At 56.4% G+C, this 12,071-nt stretch overlaps 2 protein-coding genes across 6 annotated transcripts in view; one reads left to right on the top strand and one right to left on the bottom strand.

Annotated features, from left to right (window-relative positions):
• RAB43 (RAB43, member RAS oncogene family) overlaps positions 1 to 5,614 on the top strand; it is a 32,069-nt gene extending 26,455 nt beyond the window's left edge. The window contains exon 3 of the mRNA XM_021069416.1: positions 2,128 to 5,614. Coding sequence (XP_020925075.1) covers positions 2,128 to 2,378 — 251 coding nt within the window. The 3' untranslated portion in view covers positions 2,379 to 5,614. The remainder of the gene's footprint in view (positions 1 to 2,127) is intronic.
• GP9 (glycoprotein IX platelet) lies at positions 4,730 to 11,096 on the bottom strand. 5 transcript variants are annotated; one of them, XM_021068317.1, is made up of 3 exons: positions 9,746 to 11,096; positions 8,866 to 8,981; positions 4,730 to 8,780 (listed from the first exon to the last, which is right to left on the bottom strand). In XM_021068317.1, exon 3 carries the CDS (start codon positions 8,754 to 8,756, stop codon positions 8,235 to 8,237), a length of 522 nt encoding a protein of 173 aa, XP_020923976.1. In that variant the 5' UTR covers positions 8,757 to 8,780; positions 8,866 to 8,981; positions 9,746 to 11,096; the 3' UTR covers positions 4,730 to 8,234.

The raw sequence follows: 12,071 nt of genomic DNA, 5'->3' as shown, positions 1-12,071 counted from the left end.
GCCATGACGGGAACTCCCTCTCTCTCCTTTTTAAACAAAGGGTAAGCTGAGCACCAAGAGGGCTGCACTTAGCCAGACGAGGTGCAGAGCCAGGGCCTGAACCATGGTCTTGCAGATTGTAAAGTGATAGTCAAAGCTGGAATGAGGGCGAGGTCGGGAGGCAGAAGCACAGCTGTTGCGGCTGGCTGAGTCTTCACGGATGTTCTCATAACTCTGCCTCTCCTCGTTTGTAGGGGGATGGGCTGAGGCTTAGAGTGAAGAAATTTATCCCGGTCCACACAGCTTGTGAGCATGTCAATGGAGGATTTGGGTTCAGTTCTGCTGATCATAACCCAGCAACTTGACCTGTCTGCCACACAGAGGGGCTTTGCCAGTCTTCGTGGGCCTCCAAGTCCCTCTGAAGGCTTGGTGACATGCAGCTGCCAGGCAGCACCCTCAGCACCTGGTTCAGGAGGTCCAGGTGGGCCTGTGTGTGTCTAACAAGTCTGCAGGGGATATGGTGACCCCGCTCTGAGAACCGCTGCTGCAGAGGGCTGCCTTTTCCTTCTGCATAAACCTCCCAGGCCTGGGCTCTAGCAGCTTTGGCCCTTGTGTGGTCCCTGGGGTCCTTGTCCCAGCTGTCAGGCTGGTTCCTCCAAGGTGAGCTCGAACAGAGGGGCCTCACGGGGTGTGGGTGCACTTGGCAGGTAGGGCTCCGCTGGCAGGAATGGGGACTCTGTCCACCAAGCCTTATGCTTCCCTGTCATCCAGGACTTTTGAAATAAGACATTCTATTATAGAGCATTTTATACAAGTACAAAAAAGGAACAGTGTAGGAGTTCCCACTGTGGTACAATGGGATCAGTGGTGTTTTGGGAACGCTGACATTGCAGGTTCGATCCCTGGCCCAGTGCAGTGGGTTAAGGATCCAGTGTTGCTGCAGCTGTGGCTTAGGTCTCAACCGCAGCTCAGATCTGATCCCTGGCCCGGGAGCTCCATATGCTATGGGGCAGCTGAAAAAGAAAAAAAAAAAAAAAAAAAGAATAGTGTAATGGCTTCAGATACAGCAGAGGTAATTACTCTTGTCCACATTCATCCTCTCCCTGACCTCACCTTATTTTGAGGAAAATCCCAACACCAAATCATCTGCAGATATTCTAGCGTGAGTCTGTACAGCTACAAACACTTAAGAAACATGTAACAAACAGAAGTACCATTTTCACACCTAAAAAATAATGACATTTGCTTAATATAAGCAAATACCTGATCTATATTCCAATTTATAGCTGCTCATAAATATTGCCCTTGCTTTTTTTTTTTTTTTTTTTTTTTTTCCAGTTTGTGGAAATCAGGACCCTGATAAGTTCTACACATTGAAATTGGTTTGCTGCACCATTTCAGGTTACCAAAGAAATTTTAGATCTTTATAGATCTATTTTTTGATCTTTTTTTTTTTTTTCTATTTTTTTAAGTTTGTTCTTTCTACATTACTAAGTCACTTAGAGGCTTTAAAAAGTTATTCTAGAAATTGGGCCAAAAAGTAGCTGACCAGATTATTTAGAACATAATGAACATCTCACACCTCATAGACGAGGCAAAGGATTGCTCTCAGGAGCAGCTGTCGTCTGCTTTTATTATCAGAAAAGCAAAATAAAACCCATGATCTTACAGAAAACAGGAGAGAATAAATAATAAACATAATAACAAAATTTTAGCAAAAAATTTAGCAGTGCCAGGTTTCTTTAACTTGGCCATTTATGGAGTGCTGCTAGGTGCCAGCCCACCTTCACTGTGTCATTTAATCCCTAAGCCGCTGAAGATGTCGTCCTCGATGAGGAGGCTGAGACCAGAGGTGAACTGAATTACCCAAGGGTCACACAGCAGGTGACAGGAAGCTGACATCTGTAGCCAGGTTTCCTTTCAGCTCTGAGTGCCCTGTGCTTTTCATCAAACTGTACTGTTTCTGTTTCTTAGGAAGAAGCGACACAGGATAGAGGCCTCTGGCAAAGATAAGGGAAGAGATAAGATGAGGGGCTGAAGGATGGGGTGAGAGTGTTAAAATTCGGCCTCCCGGGCACTGTGTTTATCTGTTTATCTGTAGCTGCACCTGCCTGGCGCCCTGGCCTCACTTCCCCTGCTTCCTCCCAGGGAACAAGTCGGACCTCAGCGAGCTGCGGGAAGTGCCGCTAGCCGAGGCACAGAGCCTGGCAGAGCACTATGACATCCTGTGCGCCATCGAGACGTCGGCCAAGGACTCAAGCAACGTGGAGGAGGCCTTCGTGAGGGTGGCCACGGAGCTGGTCATGAGGCATGGGGGCCCTCTGCTCAGCGAGAAGGGCACTGACCATATCCAGCTGGACAGCAAGGATGTCGGAGAGACCTGGGGCTGTGGGTGCTGACCGGGCGCAGGGCAGGCAGGCGGGGCCCCACCTGCTCTTGCCCTCTGGCCTCTACGCCCAGCCCCCCAGAGCTGGCCCTCCAGGGCACCAGCCGGATAAAGTCCTGGAATTATCCATCCTGTGGCCTGGATGGTTGATGGGAAGGCTTCCCTCCAGGACAGAAGAAGCAGGACTTCTCCTGCAGGAGACCCATTGGCACAGGGTAGGATGTGGGTCCCATCCCGCAGCCAGCGGCTGTCGGCACGCTTCGCATCCCAGGACTGGCTGGAGCCTGCCGGCATGGGCCTCACCCACCCCACGTGCCCTCTTTCTGACCATTTCACACCTGAGGCTGCGGCATTTGTCGCTTTCCAGGAATGTGGCTGGTGCCCTGGGTCCCCGGGTCATTCCAGCCAGAGCCCTGGGCCCAGCAGACTTGGTTCCTGAGCACAGGCCCAGGGGGGCCCTGGCTCCCCCCTTTCTTCACTGCCAGCCCTCAGTTCACAGGCGCCCTGCAGCTCGGCTCCTGCCTCACGTTTTCCATGTAGCTTCTCATTTTCACTGGCATAAGCGTGGGTCACAGCCCACAGCTGAGTGCAGACCATCTGTTGGCTTGAGCCCAAAGTTGTGCCATTGAGGTTGCAAAACCAGCTAGTCCTTTAGCTCTGGCTCTCAGAAGCTTGAGGTAGGAGGGGAGTGTGGACATTTAGGGAAGAGGAAGAGCTTGTACTCCCAAGGCCTGGGGCCGAGAGGGGCCCTCAGGTTGCCCACTCTCACCTCTACCTGCAGACTCCCAGTCAATGTTTGAGTTTCCCAGATGGAGGAGGTGAGGCTTTGCAGTCCTGGGTCTGGCCAGTTCATGCCCCTGGCCACCCACCCTCAGTGGCCTCCAAGTACACTGGGCACTAGGGCGGGACAGCAGGGCCGCAGGGTCACTGCTGCAGCTCAGAGACCGGGGCTGGGCGGTGGCAGGTGGTCCTCCTACACCAATCCCAGGCTCTCCTCCTCTGCCAGGTTCAGTCCCTCAGACCTCCCTTGTGGGGCCCCAGAAAATAAACTGCTCTTGGAGCCAAGGATGAGGCCTCACCAGAGAGAACCAGCCCAGAGGCAGCCGCACAGCCTTCCTGGCCAGCACTTTGTCTGGCTGACCCCCTTTCAGGTAGGCCTGGCTGCAGAGCAGGAAGCCAGACGTTGCACAGCAGCCCCAGGAGGTGGGGTTGGATGGGGCTGGTGGCTCCCTTCCAGCCAGGACACAGCCTTGGAACCGCTGAGCCTGGTTCTGGAGGGGTGGGATGCTGACCTGCTTGGGCCAGGAGCTTCTGGGCAGAGTCTGCCTTGAAGGGATCAGCCTCCTGGGGGCGGGGAGTGAAGTAGGGACTGGGAGTAAGAAGGCTGCGTGGCTGTCGTCCTCTGTGGCCTCGCTGATGGGATGGGCCCCGTCCTTCCACCTGCACAGTAGAAAGTGCCTGCACTGGGGGGTTGCCCAGAGGGGGCCCCTTCAGGCCAAGGTCAGAGGTCCTCCAGCCCCAGGGCCTCTCTGCTGGGGGCTCATGCTTGGGCAGAGCTCAGCTTTCAGCCTAGGCTCCAGCTGGAAGACCAGGCTCAGGAAGACCACTTGCAGAGAGCTGCTGCTGGGGGCAGGAGGTACAGGCAGGAAACATGGGTGCTGGCCCTACCTGCTGACCCCGGGCCTCAGGGCTGGGCATGGCCTTCAGTTGCATCTCAGGGCTTCTGGAAAGAGGCAGGCCCTCCCCGCCTCCTTCAGAGGGAGCCCTGGGCATGGTCACAGCAGTGGGCAGCTGACTGGTGACAGGGTTCGTTTGCCACCTTGGACCTCGAGCCATCCCCCTGTGCCCTGAATCCCAGCACAGGGTTACTTGCAAGGAAAGGAGCCCCTCACTGTGGCCCCTTCCTCATCCAGAACCAAGGTAACATCGCTTCCCTCCCTGCCACCTTCACAGTCCCAAGATGTCAGAGCCTAGGACCTCGGGATCTCCTGCTACCCATCCTCTGCATGGAGCAGCCTCGCTCTCAGAGTGTAGCCTAGAACTCGGGTCACCTTGGGCTCCCTGCTTTTACTCCCTACCCTACCACCATGCCCCCTGCCCTTCCCCACGCGGGCCCCATCCCCTCACCTGGACATCTGATTGACCTTGGCCTGGGCTTCCATGGCCCCAAGCACCCTCCTGCTGTGGTCAGAGGCTGCTGTGAGAGGTCCCTTGTGGTCCCTCCCCAACTCTGACACCTTCCAGGGTTGATGTGCCCTCAGGCAGTTGTCTAAGGCCTCCAAAGCTCCACAGGCTTCTCCAGCACCTTCTGCTCCCAGGAGCCCTCTGTCTAGGCCGACCCTTCTGTGCTTCCCCTGTTTATTGACCCTGCCCTTGTATTCGTGTCCCTTAGAGCCCCAAGAATGACCAGCTGACAGCTGAGGACTGGCCCCAGCTAGTCCCCAGCTCATCATGCCCTCTGGCAAGGAGTTCCAACCCCACCATCTGCCTGCCTACCTGCCTGCGAGGTTCCTGGTTCTGCAGAAAGGCTTGCCCTGCCCCAGCCTCAGACCCAGGCTAGTGCTCAAGGTGTGCTGGCCAGGGGGGGCTGGTCACCTCTGAGCCTTAGTACCCTGTCAAATGGGGACTTGGACTTGGGTAAGAGAAAATGGGGATGTGTAAGACAACACAGGCAGCCTCGTCTGCCCCCTCTCCCAGCCAGAGGAGAGTGGCTTAATCTCCTTTGTTTATAAGTTACCCAGGAACAGGAGCAGTGGGGGAAGGAGGGCCAGGAAGTGTCCCAGCCACCAGACTGGAGGAGGGGTCTGTGGCCTGGGCTGAAGGGGGACCGGAGGGGCAGGTGTTTTACACTCACAGGAGGAGGAGCTGGCGGGCAAGGAATAGGGATCCTGACTCCTGAGCCAGAAGGTGGAGTGGGGGTGGGGGTGTGAGGTGCCCCAGGGACACGGGCCCCAGCAGGCGTGGAGCTGGAGGAAGCTCCTAATTCATATTGAATTCAGTTCCCTCCACTCTGGGGGGCTGCCGGGCCGGGGCCTCAGGGACCTCTGACCCTGCACCTGGACAGGGGTGGGGAGGGCCTCAGCGCAAGGATGCCGTTGCATTTGGGTTTTTCACATTGCCTATTTATGAATATATGAATCTTTATATCAAATCTATTTTTTAAAACATGGAAACGTTGCCTTTATGGAGACTTCGCAGAGCCAGAGCGTACACATTCCTAAACCATTAAACGTTTCTGTAATGAGCCAATGGCCCCAGACTGGTTTTCTCAGCTTGGAGCCCAGAGCATGCCGAGGGGCCTCCTCTCTACAAATGTGTCACCCTCCTGGATGGCTTCCCCTGACTGGCCCCCAGGCCTGCCCACTGCCCATTGCTTGGAGCCCCGTTGAGACCCTCCCTCTGTTCAGACCCATGAGGGGATCCCCACCCCCACCTCCTACCATGAAGAAGCAATCAGGGCCTCAGGGATACCTGTGAACTTCTCTGGGCCCCAGGCTCCTTCAGCTGGCTTTATGTTGGGGAGGTGGTTGGGGACCAAGCCCAGTATCCCTCATGCATCTCCATGCCTGGGAGGGATGTGTTGCCAGCCCTCTACCCTTGATTTTTTTCAGGTGCGCCAACATGCCCAGGGCTGGGAGTCTGTTCGTGTGCCCTGTGGTCCTGGGCAGGCAGGCTATTATTCCAAGTCAGGACCTGAGATGCCCTGGCAGGTCTGGGTTGTTCCCCTACACCGCCCCCCCCAACACACATATCGCCCCGACCAGCGTGGGGCGCGGAGCCAGGCACACAGTAGGCTCAAGGAGCTGCTGAGTGCCTGGATCAGGGCCCTGATCCCAAAGTCCACGAATCCATAGCCCCCCAAAATAATAGGGGGGTCTCTGCTGATGGGGAGGGCATGGCCCCCATCTGTCCCTCCTGCTCAGGACAGACTGACACTGGGGGGTCAGACCAACCTCCACTCTAACCCCAGGTCTCCCTGGACTGGCTAGTGACCCTGGACGAGATATTTCTCTGTCAGAGCCTAGTTTCCTCATGTGGGACACCAGCTCCTGTGCTGCCCGCCTCCCTTCCTGGGAAGCCCCAGGGTGCATGTTAAAGTGTGTGCATGTGCATGTGCATGTGTGTGCGGTGGCAGGGGTGTATGTGTCTGTAAACTTAAGGGCTGGGGCAGTGTCTCCTGTTTCTCACTGCCAGAGTCAGGAAGTCCTGGAGCCTGGATGTTCCAGATGGGCTGCTCTCCAGGCACCTGCCACCATCTTTGCAGGGACGAGAAAGTCCTGCTGTATGAATGGCCTGCTCTCCCTGAAGGCAAGGAGACCTTGGAAGAAAAGCCCATCCCCAGGCCAGTCTGAGCCAGGCTCCCACGACCCCAGGAGCTCGGACCCGGGCGAGGCTGTCCCTCCCTTGCCTCTGCCCACCCCAGGGGACTGCCCAGACCTGAGTAAACTCAGAGGGCACCAGGCCCACTCCTGGACTCTGAGATGGGATACCAAGGCCGGGGCCCAGAGGACCTGCCTGTGCCTGTGAAGTGACTATGAGCCTGGGCCTGAGTGCCCCTCCACATGGTCCAGAAAGACAGTACCTCCTCACCCAGTTTGCAGAAAAAGACCCCTTTGTGTGGCTTCATGCAGGGCCTCCCACATACTAAGTGCCCTGCAAGTGGATGCCAGATGATTCATTCCTAAGGCAGAAACCAAACTCTCAGCCTGTGGACTATTCTTGTCAATTAATATGTTTTTATTTGTTGAAGTATATTTTAAAAAAATTAAATTTAGTTGCCAATACTTGAATAATTCAGAGATTCTATGTAAAAATCTAGTTTCCCAGCCTCTCTGGAGAAATGGAACACTAGGCACCTGGTGCACCTCTCCACATGGCAACATTCAGCTGGGCCGCCAGGTGGAAGGCAGGCACTGTGGCTTCTCAAGTCCCTACCACTCCCTCTGTTCACCTGCCCCAAGTTTGGGCTCCTCTTCCAGCCTCACCTCTATGGGCCAGTGACCTCCAGTGCTGCTCTGTGTCCCTTTGGCCTTCCTGTGTCACCCTCTGACCCACAGGTCTGTCACTTGGCCCTCCTTGAGAGGGGGACCTTGGTATAATTGATTTGGTTGTTATCTGATATGGTGGAGAAAAGTATTACTGAACTGCTGGCACCAGATTCTTCTCTCTTGTTTGGAGATTTGGGTGACTTTTTTTGGGGGTAGGGGAGAGCTCAGACCTTGAGGGTGTCTGACCCTAGCACGAAGACGGGGGGCTGCTTCCACAGGAAAGGGAGGAATTTGTTGTTTTGTTTCTGGGGAAGAGTGCAGAGGAGGAAAAGGAGAGAGAGAGAGAGCAGAAGATGACAAAAGATGGGGTGCCCTCATGGACAGAACAGAGAGTCAAAGGCCATTTGGGAAACAGTGATGTGCCTTCCAAGGCCTGTCTGTCACAGAGACAGGTATAGCCCCTCGCCTTCCACTTGGGGTCCATGCGTCCTCTCTGCTCACTGCTGTGTCTGAAGACAAGGTTTCCTGGAGCTTGGAGAGGGGCTGGATGTTGACGGGAGGTTGGTCTGGGCTGCGAGAGGCCATGTAGGAAGCAGATGCTGTCCCTTTGAGAGGGTATCCCAGGACCCAGTCTCCCAGGACCCGCAGGCGCAGGGGAAGGGCTAGGGGTGTCGAGAGATTGTGGAACTGCAGGTGCCTGGAGAGGGGCGTGGAGGTGGGACAAATCATGGCACTAGGAACTTGGAGCGGGTGCACAACAGAGAAGCCCCAACTGAGGGACGCTGGTTTCCAGAAGGAGCCAGGCTCCGGTACTAATGGGAAACCCATCTCTGAGCTGCCGGTTTATTTTGGGCTCCGGGGGCGGTAGCACCGCCCAGGGCCTAGACGGTGCACAGCAGGCCCGCCAGCAGAGCCAGGCCCAGCGCGGCCACGACGGCCAGCGCCACGTCCAACCACGGCCCACCCGGGGACGCCCAGGACGCCCGGAGACTCCAGCCGCAGGCTCCCAGCTCTGAGCCGCTGAGCTGGCTGAGCGCGCGGCCGGAGGCGTGGCCGGGGCTCGCACAGCGCACGCGCGGCAGCTCCCCCGGGGCGCGGTCCTGCAGCCAGAGGCGCAAGTACGTGAGGCCGCAGTCGCAGTGCCAGGGGTTGTTCGCCAGTTGGAGGGTCTGCAGCTGGAGCATGTGGTCGAAGGCGCCGGGCGGCACGGAGCGCAGGCTGTTGTTGGCCAGCAGGAGGTGGCGCGTGTGGGCCGGCAGGGCGGGCAGGGCCGCGAGTCCCCGGCTCTGGCAGTCCACCTCCAGCCCCATGGTGCCCAGGGTGCGGCAGCTACAGGCGGCCGGGCAGTCCTCGGCCGCCTGAACGGCCGTCCAGAGCAGCAACAGAGCCGCCCACGCCGGCATCGGGCAGGTGGGCTGCGGGGACAACTGGTAGTGAGATGGGGTGGTAGTACTGGGGCCTGCACCCTATCCTGAGGATCCGTGGGACCCGACCGGACAAAGGACCACTCACCTCCCTCTCAGGCCTCGGCTTCTCCTCCGGGAGGTGGGCGGTGGGGACAGGGAAGTGAAGCACGACGACCCAGGCCAGCTGATCCTCCCCGGAAGCTCAGAAGGCAGGACGCTCAGCTGTGTTGGGGGCAGGGGGTGGGGCTTAGTCCCTTCTTGGGACAGGGGAGGGCCCTGCTGTCCCCTAGCAGAGACCCCAACCCCTGCTCAGGGTTGGGGGGAGCAGATGCCTGCTAAATGATCAGAGCCCTGGCCCTAGCCTCTGCCCCCAGAGCCTGGGAAGGGTCTGAAGAGGGTCTCCCAGACTGTGCCCAGTCCCCACCCCCAGCGCCTAAGTCAGGGTCTGGCAGATGGTGTTCATGCCACAGACCACACAGCTTGGCCAGGGCAGAGAGTTCACATGGTCCCTGGTGTAGACAGTCGCTGGGTGAGGATGTGGAAAGGACATAGGGATGGGTACCCAGAAGAGGCTCCACCTGGAAAGCAAGGCTCTCCCTTAAGTTGGAAATCTGAGGCCCAGAGAGGGAGAGTGACTTGTGCATGGCTGCCCAGAGACCAAGCACTCAATCTCAAGAGCCTGGCTCTGCCAGGTTCACTGCCTTTCCTCTGGGACTCAGTGGGGGCTGTTTCCCCTGCTGCAGACAAACTCCCCCTCCAGGGCCTGGCTCGGGGCAGGCTTCCAATGAGTTGGTTGAATAAACTAATCAATCTCGTCACAGAGCAAATACCCCCCACTCCCATCCTCTCTAGGGGAATGAAGGAGGGACAGAGGCTGGACTTGCCTGCTGGCTTCCTTCCTGCAGGACCTGGATCTGCTCCCCGCCTCCCACCCCTGGGAGGCCCTACCATGTAGGAGGTGGTGCTGGGAGATGAGGGCCACTTACCTGGCAGGCCTGCTGTTGGGCACCCCTTTCTGTGTCCTGAACTATTCTGGCTGAGGGTGCAGTGGCTGCTCTATGTGGTGCAGCAGATGGTGGCTCCTGCCTGAGTGGGAGGAAGGAAATGATGAAAATAGCCTGGCTTATCCAGCATGCAGCCCCGGAGGGCCTATCTCCAGGAGCTGGTCCTGAGGCGTCCTGGGGCCTTGTGCACAGAACCACAGGTCAGCCCCCATTTACGGAGGCGGGGGTCCCACTGTACATCCCACTGTACCCCATTGCCTCCATGAGTCTCACTACAGGATGTGTGGGAAAACCCTGTCCCAGGAGGTGGAGGAGGCTTCCAAGAGGAGGGGGGGTCTGTTGCATTTTCAGTGCCTTTTAACACTTCCTGATCCTTCTTTTTTTGTTTTGTTTGTTTTTTTAGGGCCGCACCCTCGACTTATGGAGGTTCTCAGGCTAGGGGTCGAATCAAAGCTGTAGCCGAAGGCCTACGCCACAGCCACAGCAATGCCAGATCCAAGCTGCTGCTGCAATCTACACCACAGCTCACAGCAACACTGGATCCTTAACCCACTGAGCGAGGCCAGGGATCAAACCTGTGTCCTCATGGATACCGGTCAGATTCGTTTCCCCTGAGCCACAACAGGAACTCCTAATTCAATTATAGGAGTTAAAATCAAGCCTAACAGTAAAATATTATAATTATGAAGATGAAGCATTAATATATTCATTTTATTATGTTATAAACTGTCAATAATATGAAATATTAACTTTGTAAGGTGTTTGCAGAGATGGCAATATTTGCACCTGTGGTGAGGTGGGGGGTTCTGAGGTGTGGGAGCCCCTGGGGAGTAGCAATGCTTTGGGAATAAATAGAAGGGGTTCTAGCAACCAAAGGGCCCAGGAAAGGAGCCCAGAGTGGCAGCTGCAGAGGAGAGGAAGGGGACCCCTGGCCATCCCCCTGGTCAGGGCCAGTGTCGGCCACAGATGTCAAACCTGAGAAGAGGGTCTCAGGTCCCCAGTCTGGGGGTTCTAAACCCCCTAAAACTCAGAGGGTTCAGGCTGGAAAGTGCAACTGAAGCCCAGAGTGGCCATGCCACCAGCTGAGGGGACACCGGACTGTGAGCAGGGCCAGGTATCACCCCAGCTTGGGAGGAGGGGGAAGCCTGCACATCTTCCCACTGATCCTTATTCCTGTAGTAGGTGGCAGTAGTGGGGGTCACAGTGGCCAGGCAGAGGTCAAGGGCAGGGGGCAAGGGCGCTTTACCCCCTCACCCAGACCCCCAGGAGCATTCCTCACATGTAGAACAGAGAGCGGGTGTCTGTCCTGCAGGGCACGGAGCTGACCTCATTCATGTGTGTGTTTATCACCTGCTTCTCCCATGGAGTGCTCCCTGGAGAGCTGCAGCCTTCTTAGCCTCTCGGTGGCCCTGTCTCAGTGCTGGGCCAGCACTTGCACATCCCGCAGCAGGGAGCCGTGCCACTGCCTGCGTGAGCCAATGAATGGCTGCGCTACAAAGGGTTCATTCCATCAGCAGTTGAGACCTATCCTCCTTAGTCTGACCCTCACTGCACAGGGTACCTCCTAGTGTACCTGCCACAGCAGCACTGCCAGCAGCCCTCTGCTCTCAGAACACCTGCCATTTCCTTTGTAAATACCCAGAGGTGTGTGTTACAGTGTTGCTAATGGGAGCAAAAAATGGGAACCAAAGGGAGACATACTGGCACTTGTCAGCTTGGAATACCATACAGATATCCCACACAATGAAGTAAAACTCTTAAGAATTATACTGAAGGAATTTCTACTTGGTATAGCTGAGTGACAAGAGTAGACTGCATGCAAGTGTAAGATAATACCGCTTTGGTAAAACAAATTGTGATAAACATCCCTTGCCTAGGACTGCTGGAGAGTGTGGGTGCTTATCTCCTGTCATAGTGCACCTCTTTGTGGAAAAACTGGACTGTGCAGATGAGTAGGAAGAAGACAGCAAAAATTATCTTCACCCCCAACACCCAGCAAGACTATCTGTTATTTCTTTGCTGCGGGTATCATTTTCTTACCCAAATAGGGCCACAGGCGGCCCATGTTCTTCGAAACCTCCTTTCCCACCCATGGATACACCTGCCTATCATCAGCACTCACGGCTGCACTCTGGACACACATTTATTCAGGGATCCTGGGCATCAGGGCCTGACCTGCTCTCCTTATCTCTCGCAACAGGCCTTTTTGGGGGCAGAGTGGGGGCAGCCAGCCGGGTTTCCGAGGGGCTGCTCCTTCCAGGGCTGCTGGAACTGGCTGGCCTGGCTGATCACACATCCCTGCTCCTGC

Source organism: Sus scrofa, chromosome 13 (genome assembly GCF_000003025.6).
Source record: "Sus scrofa isolate TJ Tabasco breed Duroc chromosome 13, Sscrofa11.1, whole genome shotgun sequence".
NCBI classification, from domain to species: Eukaryota; Metazoa; Chordata; class Mammalia; order Artiodactyla; family Suidae; genus Sus; species Sus scrofa.
Note: the sequence above shows the minus strand (reverse complement) of the source record. Positions and strands in the feature narration are given on the sequence as shown.

What these genes read in the sequence shown, in the direction of transcription:
- GP9 (XM_021068319.1), bottom strand. Translation starts at nt 8,756, where the DNA reads ATGCCGGCGTGGGCGGCTCTGTTGCTGCTCTGGACGGCCGTTCAGGCG.